This window comes from Penicillium chrysogenum, assembly GCF_028827035.1.
Source record: "Penicillium chrysogenum strain IBT 35668 chromosome Unknown utg000005l_segment0_segment0, whole genome shotgun sequence".
Taxonomy (NCBI): Eukaryota; Fungi; Ascomycota; class Eurotiomycetes; order Eurotiales; family Aspergillaceae; genus Penicillium; species Penicillium chrysogenum.
This window is the reverse complement of record NW_026622753.1, coordinates 4,048,545-4,067,677: the sequence shown is the minus strand read 5'-3', so window position 1 is coordinate 4,067,677 and position 19,133 is coordinate 4,048,545. Positions and strand designations below refer to the sequence as shown.

Sequence of the window (19,133 nt, the reverse complement as noted above, 5' to 3'; positions counted from 1 at the left end):
CTGACACGCCAAAGGGCAAACCTTTTTAGGGGCCATCGCACGATATCTCGCCTTTTAGAAGGTAATGGACATCATTAATCTCCATACTATACAAGTTTAGACCATTTCCAGACGTCATGTGGACTTAGGATCTGTAAATCAAGGCTGGTAGGACCACCCGATTTTGAGGTTTGAAACCGCGAAGCTCTGATGCTAACCTAGGAACTGACCGCCAGCCAGGGCAATCCAAGGCAGATCCTTATCCCAGCAGTGTTGCATCAATTGACGTGCATTTTGAATCTAGTTAATACAGCGTCAGTAAATCTCTTGAGGCGAATCGCGGACCAGGATAGACGCACCTGTTTCATGCCCGAGCTCTCCAATACGAAGAACCGGTCCAAAAGCTTAGTCCTTTGAACCGAATCTCTAGATTCACACCCGGCCGTGAAAAGCGGGAACAAAGAGCAGACCTCGGTAGCTGCGCCAGGACGCATGCGTCCAAGGGCATCAATGAGCTTGCACAAGACCTCCTTCACTGGGAACGAATCAGGCGGAGACCTAAGCACACGTCGATGGAGGTGCAGGAGACCGGCAAACCGGAAGGCTTCCTCGATGGCCATCATGTCCGCGGACTCAATACCATGGTGGTGTTCCGGGATAGTATGGGTACGTTCACTGATCCCGTCCATATCACCAAGTACCGATTGCGCTTCCAGGACCATTTCCGCAGACGCATGCCAGTCATGTCGGAAATTACCCATTTCATCGAAGCGTTGATTATCACATTCCTGCACCAGCCGTGCGAGACGAATCAGAAATACTCCAGTGCGGGGAGTGAACCCCGTGAAGCAATCGACACCGAACTCGTCGTGACCGTCGGCCGCGGAGCAGGCTGTTAAGATGGAGTGGTATATCATTAGTGGAGGACCTGCTTGGCGACACGACAAAGAACCCATCGTGTCGAGGTAACCCAGCCAGCGGGCGAAGAAGGCGCCAATCCTGTTACCAGGCTGCGCCATGCTCTCGCTCCGTGCAAGGAATAGATCGCGAGCAAGTTTCAGGTGGCTCTTCCACGTGATTGGCACTTCAAATGTCCCTGGAGAAACGATCTTCAATGACAACAGCATAATGGCTGTGGCCAAGTGGCTGTCAGTGATGTCTTCATTGGGTGACTCCAATGCCATACGCAAGGCTGGGAAAACCTTGCTAACCCAATGAGCGATTCGATTGGCGGGCTCTGGATGGCCTAGATATCTGGCACGATGACTAGCGGAGTAGGCAAGCAGCAAGTTGAGGAGATTGGAATCACCGATTGCCACTGTTTGGTTAGCCGTGAGAAAGACAATACAACATAGAGCAGTAAAACTCACTTGATGGCAAAACCGAGATAAATGGATTATTATCGCAGTTATGCGGGACAAGCATGCGAGCAGTGTGGTTCAGGAAATGATGGAAGTACATCAAATTGATAGGGTTCTCCAGCAGCGACGACGGGAGCGGAGACAAGTACCTGGGGACATTGATGGGTACTGGAGAAGCATAGTAACCGCTACAAAACTGGACCTGTGGTTCGGGGTTGGGTTGAGAGGCTTTCGACTGTGAGGGTTCCTCGTTACGCCATCGAGAACTGATCAAATCCAACGCATAGTTGATGTCTATGGCAGCATGGTCGTTGTTGAAAGTAAGATCCTGATCAGGGCGCCCAGAGTCCAATCCATAATTGTCGGTTACACTGTTCAGATATGTTTGCCATTTGTTTCGGGCCATTGAAGACTCGTGTGATGTTTGATCAGCTTCATGATTGCTCTCTCCCAATGCCTGATGATCGGGAGTCAATTTATTCTGATGTTCATGTATAGAGCCCATGTTGCCGATTGTCTCGTGCAGACTCGGAGAAGAGGTTGCATCATTTTCAGCAATTGTCGGTCTGTGCTGATCGAAAACCATGGAGGACAGGCCGCCAACATCGTGTGGGCTGTTTGAGGATCCGCCTTGCCCTGTCCCAGGCTCGGCGGTAAGTTGCATGTCCTGGTCATCATGCGACCCTCGAGAAAGGTGTCTTTCATCACGGGGGTGGGAGATAGATGGACCCGAGCAGCGATCGGAAGCGACCACGGGGTGGCGCATATATGAGATTGGTTGCGACACGGGGTGTGTATGGAACGCAAAGGCAGAGAGTGATCCAATGCCGGACGTCTGATCCATCGAACCCAGATATGGGTTATCAAAACTCTGCTGTCCAAATTGATATTGCAACAAAGGCGCTGAGGATACTGATGTCGTCAATGGAGGAGATTGTTCCGCCCAAGTTGAGGAGAACCGAGGCTCTAATTGGCCCGGCGATGTCACTCCTTCAGACTCTGAACCGAGCCTGGGGGATTCGAAAAGGCCCACTGCTGCGGGTGTACTTGGAGATATTGCTCCCGGCGAAGTCAACCTCCCAGGGTGAGTGTTGATAAATCCATCCGTAGGGTTGTTGCTTGGTGGAGTGGAGAACGAAACCGGGCTCAGATCGTTGATAGCGAATGAGTCAGGAAATCCAATTACAGCTCCATACCCACTAGATTGTGAATTCGGCGAGTCAATTGACATGCGTTTCGTTCTACCTCCCCAGTTCAGACGGACACTATAGTCGCAAGGGTCGCCTTGTCGCTGGCAATTAAGACATGCTGGTTTCTCCTCGCCACTACATAATTAATCATTAGCTACACGGGTATAATGCAGGGATCGTGCTTCTCACCATTTTACCTTGCGTGCTTTGCATGGCCTAGTGCGACTGTTAGCCTTGGCAAAGCTTGGGTTGTCATCTTGATAACGTACCAACATCCTTTACGGCTTCGGCGCTTTGGTTCCGGTGCACCAGGTCTTCTAGGACGAGGCATTGCACGTCAGGGGGTGTCTGGTCGAGTACCGATGCCTGTAAAGAGGACACGGCAACAATTCAAGATAACAGAGGCTCGAAATAGCCAAAAGTCACTATGTACTATTCCGCCGCCATACACTTTCAGACTTTTCAAGTCCGTATCAGTCCAATCGAGACTCCTTACGCGGAAAGCACGTCACAGTTGGCACGCTTTCTGCGTTTTGATCCTGGTTGACCCCAAGTAGCGATAAAGCGATAATCGACCAGACACCCACACCTAGTATACAAGCACATCGAGGTATGGGAGGGAGATGTGCCAGAAACAGTTCGAGTCCCACTGCCCTTCAGCAATGGGAAGGCAAGAGAAGCCAATATTAACCAGGGCAGTGTCGGATCTTGCCGATTTCGGATATGAAACAAGATGTCAAACAGAATATGTTTCCGTTCAGTACAATCAATTGACACACTGAGTAGCCGGCTGGCCTCACTATGTAGCTAAGGAGCACAGGTTCACAACGAATGTCACAAAGACGGTTGCCTTCAGAGCGTAGACCAAAAGTGTGGGGAAGCACATGGCCAGCCGAGATAAGGAACGATGAATCAGCCGGATTATGTTATAATCCGATACCCCGGACCGGCATACCGCGGCAAGCCGGAAGTTTCCGCGGAAACCCGGTAAGTTCCGCCAGTCACGTGTGTCGTACCTTGAACCAACGTTCCAGTTCCCTGGATGCACATTGGTTCCTTGAGTTGCGCTTTGGTAGCATATTCGGAGGAGTTTCTTTCTAAACTACATATTAGCTAGACCAGGACTTTAGGACGCTTGCGTTCTGACTTGTTTCCCGATATGGCCAGACCTCTTGTCGATAAGCACCCGCTTCAGCGGATGCCGAGCCCTTCACGGGGCTTGTCAGCCTTGGTTCATGTAAGTATGGTCCTTTCACTTGTCATTTTGTTCAGCACTGACGGGTTGTTTTCCAGTTGGTCGGACTTTCGAGCTTTTTGTGGTCATTCAAATAGTATGCGTCCTCTACCAAACTACCTAGGTAGACTTTGAGAGCTTGCTGACATTCTTGAAGCATGCACGAAAACCCTAACCATGCGTAAGCGCCCGTCTAATTTCGATGTTGGAAACAGCGCTGAACTTTATATTTGACAGTAATCAGGCATATGGCTGGCATTTTCAATACCTGACCGTGATTGGCCTGTCGTTGTCAACACTCACTTTTGCGGTTGCACTACTAGCGGATATTACCTCGTCCCGGCGACTGTTCCTGGTCAAAAACATCCTGTCAACATGCAGTGCCCCCCTTGAGGTCGTGATCAGTGTTTTGTACTGGGGTCTTCGCTTGGTAAGTAATTTGATGCTAAATTGACACATTTACCTAACCCAAGTATAGATTGATGAGCGTTTGGTGGTTCCCGAAGATCTCGTTATCCCCATGCATGCCGGTATGTCTGTAAAAGGTACATTTTAAGATACCCCTACTAACACAGTTGCAGACATCAGCTTCCACGCAACGCCGTCGGTGGTGATGTTGATTGACCTGCTGCTCCTATCCCCACCATGGACGATCACTGTACTTCCTGCATTCGGGCTGTCAGGTACTATTGCCTTCGGCTACTGGTTCTGGATCGAGCAATGCTTCTCACAAAACGGATGGTTCGTACATGATTCAGCGCCTTTGACGCCACTCGCTAATTAGTTTAGGTACCCATATCCTATCTTCGAAGCACTGCCCACATCAGGTCGTGTTGGCCTATTTACTCTAAGTGCCGTTGTCATGGCACTAAGCACCGTTACTCTCAAGTGGCTCCATGGACGCGTCAATGGATTTGGTAGCCCCATGAAGCCGGAGTCCCGCCCAGGTGATATCAAGCGAAAGAACGGTCTGTAAACAGATGGACCGGGATGATCGCAACAATACACATTGATCGGGATCAATTGGCCTTTGTGTCCTTTGCATGTGGAATGTGTGTCCGATCTTGAAGTAGCTATAAGAAGGAAAAATGGGCTTACTGCATTGATCATAAGCGTTTTGCTTGTCGTCCCTTTTCCGGGGTACATCTATCATTACTATGTACATTTACATCTCACAATATCGCAAATACAACCTACGACTATGACACCATCGAGAGCCAACTTAAACCATAGTCCAATAAGAAAATAGTTACGGGCATTCCAAAAACTTCTCAACATGATACATAAGCACGCTGCCAAGAGTTCCAGTGCGTGGGGTATGTTCGGCGCAGCGCCAATCAATTAGTCTTTTATGCCAGCGCTATTGCAAACCATGGTATACTGTATTGCCCCGAATTACGGTAGCAGGTTACTGGTGCGCTGCTGACGCAACTTAGCACAAAAAAACCAAGACTCTTCGAATGTGTGCGATGATCACCCCCACGCGGGGTCATCAAAGCCGTGCGCACCTTGACTGCGGGGCTTAGCGCGACTGAGACAAGTCCCGGCCCGGGATTCTTCGAACCCGCTTACAATGTTTTATGGCTGCGCGTTGATTGGCACGAATTCTTCGGGCCTACGGAGCAACCGACCACTAACGAGACCAATGCCGAGACAATCCTTTAACTATGCCGAGTCAGTACTGTCCAATCAACACATGAGAAAAGGGCCCATTATCCTAAGTGGATCCAAGAAGATACACGGTCAATGGCTGGACACCTTGAGGCGTTAACCGCACCACATTCGCCTAGCTTCGGACCAGACGATCAACCATTATAACGTCGGCCGACACCACCTATTTTGCTCTCGGCCGAGTGCACATAGTGGACAACTTGAAGTTAAGCAAAACCGAGGTCGCTCGTGTTAATCTAAACTAGCGGGCCGTGGACTTGGCGAATACCTTATTGTAGGTACATGATGCGATTCAGGCGGGAAAGCTTGGCTTGGTGGAGCCCGGGGTACCCCGGATGGAGCCCGTCTGGGGATGGCGTAGATAATTTTCCCCGGACGCCCAGGCTCGGCTGCAATATCACAGGAAACTAAACTCCGGACTTCGAAACTCAACGTCAACCTAAACCAACTGCCGTTCAATGATTTTGGCTTTCTTTCTGTTTCGAACCTTCCAGTAGACGATCTCATGCCGATCATGCCTCAAATCATTCAAATCTATGCCGATCAGCCTGGGGCCCCAACATTAAGATCCAAGCTAATGCCGCAATTCCTGCACGCGGGCGAAGACACGGGCCAGCGTGTAGCCGTCATACCATCATGCAGCTGGACCCTGTAAATCTCGCACTATCCACCCAATGAAGACGTCGGTGTTTTTACCCCTCCTTACATAGTGCTCGGTGGCTTTATTTCTCTGCTTTGGCCTTTCCCTTGTTGTTCTTAAGTAGCTCGCAGGTCGACGCAAAGCAGCTGCACATCTCGGAACATTCCCCCCTGCCGATCTGCTCTTGCATAATGGTTGACTCCTTCGAGAAACGAACTGAATCCCGCTCTTCTGACCCCGAGAAGATTCTCGATTCCAAAGATCCGCTCGCTGCAGCTGGATTTGAGGACCCCGATGCAGGATTGAGTGACGAGGAAAAGGCAGAAATTGTGTGTTACCACTCAATGCGTTTAATATCACTCGAAGTCACAGTAACTAACCACAGCACAAACACCATAGGATCGCAGGCTACTGTGGAAACTCGATCTCCGTCTCGTGCCATGGCTCAGTCTACTTTATCTCGTGTCGTTCCTTGATCGGTAAGCCAAAAGGACAGCCCTGGAGCCGTGGAGTTGTCTCCCGAGGAATCTCAACTAATCTCGCCTGTCAAGGACGAACATCGGCAACGCAAAGATCGTCGGTCTTCAAACGGACCTGAACATGACCAATGCCCAATACAATGCATGCCTGACTATATTCTTCGTCTCGTACTCGGTCTTCGAGCCCGCGACTAACATCCTGCTCAAGCGCTTGCGGCCGAGCATCTTTATCCCGCTTATTATGATGGCATGGGTATGTAAAACATTCCCTTCCTCTCAGGTATCTTTTCTAATTGATTCCAGGGAATTTGCATGACCTGCATGGGCTTCGTAAAAAATTACAACGGACTAATGGCCGTCCGGTGGTTCCTAGGCCTAACCGAAGCCGGTCTATTCCCCGGCGTGGGCTATTTCCTCTCATGCTGGTACAAGCGCTCAGAATTCGGCGTACGAATGGCAATTTTCTTCTCCGCGGCCGCGCTCGCAGGTTCCTTCGGTGGGCTGCTCGCGGCAGCGATTGCGAAGATGGACGGTATCGGGAACATGAGGGGCTGGGCATGGATTTTTATTCTGGAAGGTCTTCTCACGTTCCTCATTGGTGTTGCGTCGTTCTGGTGCGTTTATGACTTCCCCGACCAGGCGCGGTTCTTGTCGGATATCGATCGCAAGCGCGTTCTTAGACGACTCGCTATGGATCAGCAGTCCAGTGCTGAGCATGAGGAGTTTAAGATGGAGTATTTCTGGTCGAGTTTGAAGGATTGGAAGACTTATACTGGGGCTGTGATTTATATGGGTGCTTGTGGGTCGCTTTATGCGTTTTCGCTTTTCGTGCCTACTATTATCAGTGAACTAGTGAGTTGTGCACATCGCTGCGTTGGAGCTTGTGGAGCTAACATTGTTTTTCTCAGGGTAAATATTGAACCCTGGTGGTTGTGTTCGGTGTTATCGCGGCTGTTTACTAACTAGTTGCTTCTACAGGCTACAGCTCGATTCGTGCTCAGTTGCTGAGCGTACCGCCATATGCCGCTGCCGCCGTCTTGACGGTGGCGGTTGGCTTCATTGCAGACCGTACAAGACAGCGTGGTCTATGCAATATCGCCGTCTCCTTCCTTGGCATGGTAGGATTTGCTATGCTACTAGGCTGTAAATCTGCCGGCGCCCGCTACGCAGGATGCTTCCTCGGGGCCATGGGCATTTACCCAGCCATTTCGAACACGATTTCATGGACAAGTAACAACACCGAAGGTAATTTTCGCCCTTCTTGTCTTGTATGTATGACCACGGCCAAGACTAACCCTATTCCTGTCTAGGTGTTTACAAACGAGGTGTCTCCCTCGGGTTTATCATCGGCTGGGGAAATCTCAATGGCATTGTCGCATCCAACATCTACCGCGATGATGATAAGCCAAAATACTACCCCGGCCACGGAGTAGTTCTCAGCTACCTGGTTTTGTTCCTCTTTGGTGGATCCGTGGTGCAGTACCTCCTGCTGCGACGTGAGAATGCCAAGCGCAGACGCGGTGAACGCGACCACTGGATCGAAGGCTTGGAGCATAGCCAGATCGAGTTGTTGGGTGACAAAAGACCGGATTTCATTTACACGCTGTGAGAAGCAGTGGGATAGCCGGATGGGCGTGGAAGGGAGCGGAGCCAGATCGAGATATGAGTGGGAATATATGAACATATATCATCAATCGTGATCTGTGTAGACGATTACAGGTTTATGTACGGCGTCTATCAAGATCTGCTCGTAGCCTCGTGCGAGACGTGTCGCAATTGCAGGATACTTCAAATACCATCTGATGCCTTCTCATACCGATTAACGATATCCTGTCCCTTCTTCGGGCCACGCACAACGTGTCGACTAGACCAGCTCAGCACCTCCCCAGTATCAGGCTCAATGCGAAACGCATATGCCGTGCGATACATATCATTGATACAGAGGTGGTTACCCCTGGCATTGAGAACAGTAGTCTTTGCGTCATTGCCAGAGGTAGAGACAGCAGGCGGCACAGGCGGCGCGACATATTCTCCAGGATCCTTCTGCGCATATGTGGACTCCGATTCTCCCGAGCCCGAATCAAAGTCGAAGTCGTGGAATAGATAGTCTGCTTCTTCCGGGCCTGGCGCGACCTTCACGAACCAGACGCTGACACGTCCGCCGTCGCTGCCCAGGCGCCAGATGTACTTCTTTGTCCAGCGTAGACCTGGTGGTAAGGCGCCTGTGCCGACATTGCTAGGTATTTCGCCTTCTTCGCAGTACAGCCAGTCGCGGTCGGTTGTGGTGGTGGGGGGTTGGGCGGTGAAGGTTGCGGTTCCGCGGAGCTCGCCGTTTAGGTCGAGGGGGTTGTCGCTTCGGAGGGTTCGGGTTAAGGTCCAGCGGGTGTTGCTGAGGGAAGTTATTAGGGTTGAGAGGAGTTGGCGGGAGGGCATTGTTGGCATTGTTGGTATAAGGAGGGTTGTTGGAGAAGGGAAGGAATGCGGGGAGGAATAATAGGAGTTGTTATCCAATCATCTCCGGGCATTCCAAGGCTTCTGGACTAGATTTCTATGTTATATCGCTTGTATTTTCTTATTTGGCCTGTTTACCTATTCTATACATATTTACAATCTATTTACATGTAAGATTGTCGATACATACCTAGGTATACAAATAGGGTAGATAACCCTGGGTATCAACACCCCGGCATGACCTATAACGGACATACAATTTCCTTTTGCCTTCTGTGGCTTGGGACTTCACCATATTCGACTTAATTTGTTAGCCATGTGGCTAAGATCTCTGCTGTATCACATGCTCATACACAATGACATACCTAGGTATTTGGTACATGTATGTTCTATATCGGGTTCTATGTCTCAGGGCGGATCTATAATATAAGACACGCCTTTATTAGCGACCTGGTCGCAACATCGGACCAATCGGCATAAAATTGAATCCGGGGTCAAGGGTGTTTACAGAATAAGCGGTCACTGAATTTACGTAGTAAATAATGGGAGCTATATGTACAACATATGCATAACAGCCTCTCCTCTCTATATGAGATATAATATAATATCAAGAAAGGGTTGTATATGTTGTACTCCGTACTCGGTACAAGGATGTCTATAAATCTTACAATCTCCACTTAACAAAGACGTTGAAACGGCTTCATCGCCTCCAACTGTCTCGACTGCCGATCGTGGTGGACCCTTGTTTAATGAAGGACTGGGATGGGTTACAGGTTGAATCCTATTAGAATATAACTCAGTTCCCAGATCGTATATCGTACATCGTACATGTACGGAGTACAATATACATCCATAGATGTAACTCCTTGCATGGGAAAAGGATGATCTTCAGCCAAGGCGATAATCCCTAAAAAACGTGGGCCTTAGTCAATCATTTCTGCATCCAGCGATGTAACGAGATAAAAAGTTGGTCTTGAGGCTTGGAATTTAGGAAATCGAGATCTGGCAGGTGTCAAAATGCTGGAATGTTGAGATTTCCACGTCGATCCGCTTGCGGAGATTAAAAAGACGCTCAGTGCTACAGTCAGGTACAGTACTACTGGGCAGTACTACGTTATAACGTTCTAAGGTAAATTAAAAGAAATTAAAATCGAATAGTCGAATCAAATATGTTGTAGTTGATTACTTTATAGGGCAAAAATAAATAAGACGAAAAGCTGAATCCGGAATCGTTCGGCCCCGACTAGACCCAAAACCATCTTCGCCTCGTTTCTGGTCTTTTGGACTTGCTCTTCTTTCATTCATTGACCTATGCAAGTATGGACTGAGAAATCTCATTCAGACATCAAATCGAGCCCCAGGCACGGCTCTCACTTGCCCGACATTCGCTACCCACCCCTCATTACAACAAAACATCCAATCTCACCATGTCACTCACTACGCGCCTCCCATTCCTCTTCCTCGTCCTTATCGCCCTCACAATCTCAGCCCTAGCCGCCGACAGCATCCTCCCCACATCTGCCTCCAGTAAATTCCCGCAATGCGGTCTGACCTGCACCGCCCTGACAGGCGCGCAGGCTTCCTGCGAATCAGGCGAGGCCTCAACCTGGACCTCATGCTTCTGCCAGTCATCCCTGCTCACCGGCCTCAAATCCTCCGGTAGCGTCTGCTCCTCCTGCAGCGCCGCCGACCAAGCCACCCTCTCAACCTGGTACAATAACTACTGCAACTCCGGCGGCAAGGATACATCCGACACCGACACCGACACCACAACAACCGCATCCTCAGCCGACGCAGCCTCTACATCTGATTCCAGCGCCAGCGCAAACTCGAATAATTCCGCCGCTGCCGCAGAGGAGAAGGAGTCATGGTACGTTTGATCCTAACACCGGAAATCAAACCCGCAACATCCGCATCAATAATCAAGTACCATCTAATCGCTAACAAACTCCCCAAATAGGTGGAGTTCCCACTACCGCTGGGTCATCATGCTCATCGTGCTGGTCATTGGATTCAGCATCATTGCCGTAGTGGGCGTATGGCTCAAGCGTCGCCACGACGCTAAACGCCCAAATCTCTACAACGGCGGTAGCAGCGGCTTGCTGAGCACGGCTTCTCCGCCCGCTCCGCGAGATGCCGCCTGGGGCGCGCCGCCCCTCCCTGTCCAGACTACCGGCCTCGGTACTGACTCCCTGGCTAGTAGCTCGCGCTCTACAATGGCGAAGACGAGCACTCCTGTCCCCGGGGCTCGGACGCGATTGACGAAGATCGAGCAGGGCTCTGGGGATGTGGAGATTCGGCAGGTTTAGAGCTTGTTTTGGATTAGGTTTCTTATGTTTCCTTTTCTTTTGTTTGCAAAATGTGCTAGTTCTATACCATACTACCCGGCTATGGTTGCATTTGTTGGTGTTTGGTACGGATAATGGGCTTCATGCTGTGTCTTTCTTCTTGTTGGTTTTTGGTCTCTCGTTTCAGGGGTTTCGTTCCTTTCTTTTCCTTTCCTTGTTCTGTCGGGCTTTTGGCCTGGGATATGGCGGAGTGGATTTATGCTGACGACTGCGTCGATTCTCTTTTACGGTCATATTCGCCATCTTTCTTTTTCTTTTTCTCTTCTTTTTTTAAAAAGCTGTCTGATCAAGTGACAGAGTACTTAGTACAACGCATGCGGGCATTCCATGATTCTTTATAGTACACATATTTTGTAACACATCGTCTAGAACCCCCAGGGCTGTACATCACGAGACGCTAATACTAACAATCTTAATATCAACTTCCGGTTTCTCCTTGTGCGTCCGCACATTCTCAATCTTATGCACGATATCCAAGCCCTGCACCGCACGCCCAAAAATAGTATGCTTATTATCCAGCCACGGCGTCTTCTCTGTGGTAATGAAGAACTGACTAGCATTCGTATTGGGTCCCGCGTTGGCCATCGACAGGGTATATGGTTTATCGTGCTTGAGAACGGAGAACTCGTCGGCGAATTCCCCGCCCCAGATGGACTCGCCACCCGTCCCGTCGCCTTGCGGGTCACCACCTTGAATCATGAATTTGCGGATTACACGGTGGAAGATCGTGTTATTGTAATACCCATTCCGGGCGTGTGTGACGAAGTTCTCCACCGCCTTTGGCGCAGCCGAGGGATACAGGCGGAGGTGGATATCGCCGAAGGTCGTGTGCAGGATTGCGGCAGTACCGGTCTCAGCGGCTTTGGTAGCTGTCGTACCCGTGCCTGCCGCTGCCTGCGTTGGCTTCTCGTTTTGGACATCGCGGGTGGATTTCGAGATGTCTGTTTCGTTCGTGAACATGTAGAAGCGCACCTTGGCGAAGCCGGTAGAGAGGAGGATTGGGTCGCGTTCTTCAGCTTCCTGCAAGAGCGGGTTGCTACTTGCTGCCATTGAGACGGTTACGACGCCTTTGCGTTGCGGTTGTCCTTGGTACAAGCCGAGGTTGACGGATCGGAATGGCTCGTCTCGGCCGTAGATGCGGACTACCCGGTTTGTGTAGGTGTTAACACATTTCACGCCGTAAAGAGAGCCGTAGAGGAGAAAGTGGCCCGATTCGTCGAAACAAACGTTTACTTTGTTGCGTGTGGCTTCGTTTTCGAGTTCGCGCTCAACACTTAGGCGGCGCCCGAACTCTACTTCGTCAAGCTCGTATGGTGCTGTTCCGGCTTGCTGCATCTCCGTGATGGTGGTTATTGATTCGTCGTATGTGCGGTAAAGCTTCCCGGTTGCGAAGTCGAATACTCGGATTTGTCGGTCTGGGAAGGAAACCGTTGCGAAGTGTTCGCCGGACGGGGGGGATTGTGATGGCTGTCGGGACGGATTTGGCTTTCTTAAATGCGAAGAGATTTGTTGAGGATTTGAGCTCGAAGACATTGTTGGGTTTCTCGAAAGAGCCGTCTCCAGCTCTCCAGTACTCGATCATTCCTGATTCGTCGGCGGAGACGACGCAGTCGAAGGCGTTGTTGAATGCTAGTGAGACCACGGGGCTGCGGTGGATCGACTTCAAAGTGTGCAATGGCTGGGGATTTTCGCCACGTCCGTCAAATACTTGAATCGTATTACTTGACTCGTCCGTCGCGGCCAGCAGAGGCAGTGAGGCGCCGCGCGGGTGTACCCAGCAAACACATCGAGGCACGAAGTCCAGCGTATACATCGCCAAGAGATCTATTAATGTTAGTAAGTGCTAAACCACACGAGCCACACATTATGAGCCTACCAAATGTGATAACATCAAATATCTTCAGCGTCTTGTCCAGTCCCGCTGTCGCGAAACTGCGGCCGTCGGCGCTGACAGTTACGCCCCGAATCTCGCCTGGGTGAGCACGGAATTCCTTCACGAACTCGATGCCTTCCGCCATCTTCTTCCAGAACTTGACAAATCCATCGACGGAGGAAGTGATCACAAAGTCTGTGTAGGGTGCAACAGTCACAAATGACAATTGGTCCTTGTGCATAAGGGACTTGGAGTACCGCGCGGAGACTGGTAGCGCGTTGATGTAGACTTTCTCAAAAGGAAGCTTGCGACGCTTCTTCTTAGGGGCAACCTCTGACGGCAATGCCGGTCCGAAATCATCGTCGGAGGAATCATCACCTAGCAATCGCAGAGAGTCAGTATCTATTACGTTCCGTTCGAGGGAGCGGTCTGGGCGGTATCCATGATGCAGGGGACTCACTGTTCTCGGCCTCGACAGCAGAGTGACGCCGCTTGCTCACGGGAGCCTGAGCGAGTTCACCGGAGTCAGCCATTGTGGATATTGACAGGAACAGGGTCAATTCCAGCGAAAGGGATCGTCACGACTAAAAGGAAACGTCGAGACACATCGCGGGCGGTGATGAGGTGCAGCCAATCACAAGCTCGGACCAATCGTGCGGCAACTTTTCTCCTTTCCCACCCCACTGTTGACAGGAGAAGTTGATTCAACCTTTCCAGCAAGACATTTGATCTTTGGTCGATTGCCTTATCCAGCTGGTCATCATGGTATGCTATTCCCAAGTCGACCCCCGAGGGCGTGGAAAATATGTGTGTGCACTGGCTCATCTCTACCCCTCCTAGGCATCTTTCGGCAATCCCACACAGATCTTTGGTGACGATGTCACTGAAGAGAAGGGCGAGAATGCCCGTCTCTCCGCCTTTGTCGGTGCTATCGCCGTCGGAGACCTCGTGAAGAGTACCCTTGGCCCCAAGGGAATGGACAAGATCCTACAATCTGCGTACGTGGGGAGTTATCGATAATCCTATGTGCTGATATGACCACGGGAATACTGACATGCTTGCTCCCGCAGATCAACGGGAGAGATCCTGGTGACGAACGACGGTGCTACGATTCTTAAGTCCATCGCTTTGGATAACGCTGCGGCTAAGGTTTTGGTCAACATCTCCAAGGTCCAGGACGATGAGGTGGGTGATGGAACCACATCGGTCACCGTTTTGGCCGCCGAGCTGCTACGTGAGGCCGAACAGCTTGTCGCCAAGAAGATTCACCCCCAGACTATCATCGAGGGTTTCCGGATAGCCAGCAAGGCTGCCCTCACCGCTCTTGAGGCTACGGCGGTCGACCGCAGCCAGGACCCTGAGGCTTTCCGCAAGGACTTGCACGCTATTGCCCGCACAACACTCAGCTCGAAAGTTTTGTCGCAAGACCGGGACCAATTTGCCAAGTTAGCTTGCGAGGCCGTTCTGCGTCTCAAGGGATCCACCGACCTTTCTCACATCCAGGTTATCAAGAAGGCCGGTGGAAAGCTGAGCGATTCATACCTCGATGAGGGTTTCATTATGGACAAGAAGGTCGGTGTCAACCAGCCCAAGCGGTTGGAGAACGCCAAGATCCTGGTTGCCAACACAGCCATGGACACAGATAAGGTCAAGATTTTCGGTGCACGAGTCAAGGTCGAGTCGACCGGCAAGCTTGCTGAGTTGGAGAAGGCAGAGCGTGAGAAGATGCGCCAAAAGGTCGAGCGTATCAAGGCTCACGGTATTAACTGCTTCGTCAACCGTCAGCTCATCTACAACTGGCCCGAGCAGCTGTTCACTGAGGCTGGTATTATGTCCATCGAACACGCCGATTTCGACGGCATCGAGCGCCTGGCGCTCGTTACTGGCGGTGAGATCGCCTCCACCTTCGAGCACCCCGACCAGGTCAAGCTGGGTGGGTGTGATCTGATCGAGGAAGTGATCATTGGCGAGGACACCTTGATCAAGTTCTCCGGTGTGGCCGCTGGTCAGGCCTGCACCATTGTGCTGCGCGGTGCCACCGAGCAGCTCCTCGATGAGGCCGAGCGTTCCCTCCACGATGCTCTGGCCGTCCTCTCTCAGACTGTCAAGGATCCCCGTGTGACACTTGGCGGTGGCTCCGCCGAGATGGTGATGTCCAAGGCCGTGGAGCAGGCCGCTCAGAACACGACCGGCAAGAAGCAGCTTGCTGTCGACGCGTTCTCTCGCGCTTTGAAGCAGTTGCCTACCATCCTCGCCGACAACGCCGGTCTGGACTCCAGCGATTTGGTGACTCGCCTGCGCTCGGCCATCAACAACGGTATGACCAGCTCCGGTCTTGACCTGTTGACGCCCGGTGGTGGTATTGCGGATATGCGTGAGCTTGGTGTGGTGGAGGCTTATAAGTTGAAGAGGGCGGTGGTTTCTTCTGCTTCAGAAGCAGCCGAGGTATGTATTTCACTGTTTTTTTTATTCTCGATGTTCAATTTGGGAACATACGCTGACTTTATTTTAGCTTCTCCTGCGGGTGGACAACATCATCCGTGCGGCTCCCCGCCAACGCAACCGGATGTAATGGACACGATTGTGATGACATGGATGAATTCATCTCTGTGCTCTTTCTATGAAGGGACTAAAAATGTGCAATAGAAGTTCAACTAAGTACATGATCTATCCATCTAGCCTTTTGTGTAGTCTACCGAGTAGATATACCGTGCAGTATGAGCTACGCCCTGTGGCATCGGTCACCCCATATATGGCCTATAGCCTCGAAGTCATTGTATAGTCCTCCCTCTGCTCATGAGTCATGCCTAGGTGAATGTACTGCGTGCACATAATTAGTCTTCTTCTTCTGGCCTAGATCCTCAGGCAAAAGGATCGGATGCCGAGACCGGCTGCTTTAGACCGTATAACTCACCGACATAACTCGCATAGCAGAACTTGACTCTGTGAATGCTTTTGCCGGTTTTTCCAATCATGTACCTCAACGTAATAGGGATTCCGCAACATATGTTTATAACACAAAGCCAAGTGGGAGAGACCTTGATACCTGAAGGATCAGGCACCAATTTGTCCAAAAGCGGAAGACTTAAAGCGGTCGCTGTCTGAGTTTGAAAAGCTTAGCGTAGCCAAGGCCAGGGCCAAGGCAGCACCATAGATGTATGCGAGGGATGTAGTTTTTGATTGATATTCTGTCTTACAGTAACCCATTCTCGTCCATCGAAGCAGATGTACCATCCGCTAATACTCGTACTTCATAAGTTCTTGGATTTTGACAGGATGATCACATTCCCAGCCAGTGGATCATAAGTGGGCAACAGACCAGATCGGCATTGTCTGGACAATTTATGCTGTACTGTGCAGGTATCTTCGATAAAGTCATACTAAGATCGATGCAATTATCAAGGGGTGTCTCAGCGTTGAACCCAGTGTTTCATTTCCCTTCTGCAGGGCTGGATTTGCCGCCAGGAACTGAGTCTAACCGTCATCGTTTTATTTTTAGGGGCAGTAGACCAATAATTCAGCAATAGTCCTATACTCCCCCATTGTAAAAGGAGAAGAACAATATGTAGACTCAATATTACAGGAAATACAGAATAGCAGTACTAAGAACGTTAATGCGGTGAAATAGCCCAACATTCTTAGACGGAGACAGCCCACTGTACCAGGGACTGTAACCCCCCGGTACTGTTGCCGGTTACCCCCAGACCCCGTCATCTTTTCTTAACCTTTTTACTTTCCCCCCCAAACTTCTATTCCTGCAATCCAACTCCCCTTATGCCGCTGGCCCTTACGCTCGTTTGAGATTCCACACATGATTTTGTCCAAGTGGCTGGCCACTCTGCTGGGCGGCGCATTCGCCGTCCAGGGTGCTCTCGCTATCGAGTTGAACATCGACGATGAGAGTCCGTCCCCCTCCCCCTTTGATCGCATCCAATGTCTAATTCAGTGCGTCTCTCAGACTCCCTCAAAAGCGCGGCCAAAACGGTCGCCACCACCATGATGGAATACTACGACGCTCGCGAGTCCAAAGACATCCCCGGTAAATTCGATGGCACTTGGTGGGAGGGCGGTTCCATGTTCATGACCCTTATTCTGTACTGGTACGTCACCGGTGACAGCCAGTTCAACGACGCCATTCAGGAAGGAATGTACTTCCAGAAGGGCGACGACAATTTCTTCCCCAGCAACTACAGTCAGTACCTAGGCAACGACGATCAGGTCTTTTGGGGTCTCGCTGCTATCACCGCCGCGGAATTCAACTTCCCCGAACGAGAGGGTGAACCTTCCTGGGTATCCCTCGCACAGGGTGTCTTCAACACCCAGTACCCCCGCTGGGATACGAGCAGCTGCCACGGTGGTATGCGCTGGCAGATTTGGCCGTACCAGGACGGATACCTCACGAAGAACGCGATTTCAAACGGAGGACTCTTACAACTTTCGGCCCGTCTCGCCCTCTACACCGGAAATAAGACATATGCAGACTGGGCCGAGCGCATTTGGGATTGGAGCGCTACGACCCCGCTGCTCAAGCAGAAGAACTGGAACATTGCCGATACCACGACTTGCGGCACGCAGTGCACGGATCACGGCGATTTCCAGTGGACCTACAACTATGCCACCTATATCAGTGGCGCTGCTTACATGCACAACTATGTATGTCCTTCTGCTATGCTGCGCAGCGATCGATACTAACCTCGGACTAGACTAATGGCACTGAAACGAAATGGAAGGAAGGTGTTGAGGGTCTCATCAAGACCTCCCAACAGTTCTACCCGACCACCGGATTCAACGGAGCTGGCGGCCAAATTCTATCGGATATCACCTGTGAAGGCAGCGGTAACTGCGATCGGAACCAGATCACCTTCAAGGCCTATTTCACCAACTGGCTTGGAATGCTGACTACCATCGTCCCCGGCACTTATGATCTGATCTACCCTCAGCTGAAAACCTCGGCCCAGGCTGCTGCAAAGCAATGCTCGGGTGGTGATGACGGCAAGCATTGTGGTATTCGCTGGTACAAGCAAGCCTCTTGGGACGGGACCAAAGGTCTGGAGCAACAGATGGCTGTACTGGGTGTCCTGGCCGCCAATCTGATTCCCTTCTCGGGCAAGGCGCCATTGACTGCATCATCGGGTGGAACCTCCAAGAGTAACCCGAACGCTGGCACCAATTCCTCGGACAGTAATGTCCCCATATTGAACAGCATCGGTACCGGTGACCGTGCAGGTGCAGGCATCTTGACCGTCATCTTCGTCAGCGGCTGGGCTGTTGCCGTGACCTGGATGATCCGCGGCGGTTAAGGTCATCTTCCGTCTAATATCTACCTCTTATCTTTCTTTGGATCATACATGATCCCCCTTTTTCTTTTGTTCTATATTCCCTTTCTCTCCACATGCTTCTGTGGCCGCATCCTTCTACACCTGTATCTATTTTGCTTTTTCTTTTCCCTTTCTCTCTCTTTTTTACCCCTCCCCTTCACTAGCACTTCCGTGTACTGCACAAGGACGGGGTTGCGGCGTTCGATGTGCTGTTTTGATCTACATAGTTTGTTGTAAAAGATCCTTGGTGATAATGGATTGATTCTTTCTTCATGTGCCCTTATAAAAGTAGTGTGTTGTCTCGCCCTTGATTGGTCTTCACCCCTGACGCCAGGGTGCCTGACCCACCGGAAAATGCTGGGGATCAATGTTCGTACGGAGTACGGAGTAATCGTTCGAAGGTCCACAGTAGAAGACTCGTTCAAAGTGATCAATCCACCTTACCAGAGAACACACGTCCGAGGATGACTATGACTATATATAAAATTGACAAAGCATACAACATACATATGCAGGTTCATAAGGTGTCTATTAACGAATGTCCGAGAGTATCCATATATTAAGGGGCATAAGGGATAAGACACTCTCG

General features: G+C 50.8%; 8 protein-coding genes across 8 annotated transcripts; 5 read left to right on the top strand and 3 right to left on the bottom strand.

The window, feature by feature from the left end:
* Positions 1-192: 192 nt before the first annotated feature.
* On the bottom strand, positions 193-2,861 carry N7489_009933 (Zn(II)2Cys6 transcription factor; the record flags this gene model as incomplete). Its single annotated transcript, XM_056715682.1, has 5 exons — positions 193-279; positions 339-1,297; positions 1,350-2,665; positions 2,720-2,746; positions 2,800-2,861. The coding sequence occupies 5 exons, from the start codon at positions 2,859-2,861 to the stop codon at positions 193-195; spliced, it is 2,451 nt and encodes an 816-aa protein (XP_056563304.1).
* A 576-nt stretch (positions 2,862-3,437) lies between these two features.
* On the top strand, positions 3,438-4,740 carry N7489_009932 (androgen-induced gene 1 family protein; the record flags this gene model as incomplete). Its single annotated transcript, XM_056715681.1, has 8 exons — positions 3,438-3,517; positions 3,698-3,767; positions 3,824-3,861; positions 3,922-3,945; positions 4,002-4,194; positions 4,243-4,294; positions 4,346-4,505; positions 4,554-4,740. The coding sequence occupies 8 exons, from the start codon at positions 3,438-3,440 to the stop codon at positions 4,738-4,740; spliced, it is 804 nt and encodes a 267-aa protein (XP_056563303.1).
* A 1,526-nt stretch (positions 4,741-6,266) lies between these two features.
* N7489_009931 (uncharacterized protein) lies at positions 6,267-8,163 on the top strand (the record flags this gene model as incomplete). Its single annotated transcript, XM_056715680.1, has 6 exons — positions 6,267-6,404; positions 6,475-6,554; positions 6,627-6,807; positions 6,858-7,353; positions 7,533-7,799; positions 7,865-8,163. 6 exons carry the CDS (start codon positions 6,267-6,269, stop codon positions 8,161-8,163), a joined length of 1,461 nt encoding a protein of 486 aa, XP_056563302.1.
* Positions 8,164-8,342: 179 nt separating this feature from the next.
* Positions 8,343-8,996, bottom strand: N7489_009930 (uncharacterized protein; the record flags this gene model as incomplete). Its single annotated transcript, XM_056715679.1, has 1 exon — positions 8,343-8,996. The coding sequence occupies one exon, from the start codon at positions 8,994-8,996 to the stop codon at positions 8,343-8,345; it is 654 nt and encodes a 217-aa protein (XP_056563301.1).
* A 1,436-nt stretch (positions 8,997-10,432) lies between these two features.
* Positions 10,433-11,314, top strand: N7489_009929 (uncharacterized protein; the record flags this gene model as incomplete). The annotated part of the gene is made up of 2 exons (XM_056715678.1): positions 10,433-10,875; positions 10,966-11,314. 2 exons carry the CDS (start codon positions 10,433-10,435, stop codon positions 11,312-11,314), a joined length of 792 nt encoding a protein of 263 aa, XP_056563300.1.
* A 426-nt stretch (positions 11,315-11,740) lies between these two features.
* On the bottom strand, positions 11,741-13,759 carry N7489_009928 (WD40 repeat domain-containing peptidylprolyl isomerase; the record flags this gene model as incomplete). Its single annotated transcript, XM_056715677.1, is given in 4 exon segments — positions 11,741-12,768; positions 12,782-13,177; positions 13,230-13,604; positions 13,687-13,759. 4 exon segments carry the CDS (start codon positions 13,757-13,759, stop codon positions 11,741-11,743), a joined length of 1,872 nt encoding a protein of 623 aa, XP_056563299.1.
* Positions 13,760-13,988: 229 nt separating this feature from the next.
* On the top strand, positions 13,989-15,798 carry N7489_009927 (chaperonin-containing T-complex subunit CCT2; the record flags this gene model as incomplete). Its single annotated transcript, XM_056715676.1, has 4 exons — positions 13,989-13,991; positions 14,067-14,224; positions 14,297-15,671; positions 15,739-15,798. 4 exons carry the CDS (start codon positions 13,989-13,991, stop codon positions 15,796-15,798), a joined length of 1,596 nt encoding a protein of 531 aa, XP_056563298.1.
* Positions 15,799-17,037: 1,239 nt separating this feature from the next.
* Positions 17,038-18,526, top strand: N7489_009926 (glycoside hydrolase family 76 protein; the record flags this gene model as incomplete). The annotated part of the gene is made up of 3 exons (XM_056715675.1): positions 17,038-17,128; positions 17,185-17,879; positions 17,930-18,526. The coding sequence occupies 3 exons, from the start codon at positions 17,038-17,040 to the stop codon at positions 18,524-18,526; spliced, it is 1,383 nt and encodes a 460-aa protein (XP_056563297.1).
* Between the last annotated feature and the right edge of the window lie 607 nt (positions 18,527-19,133).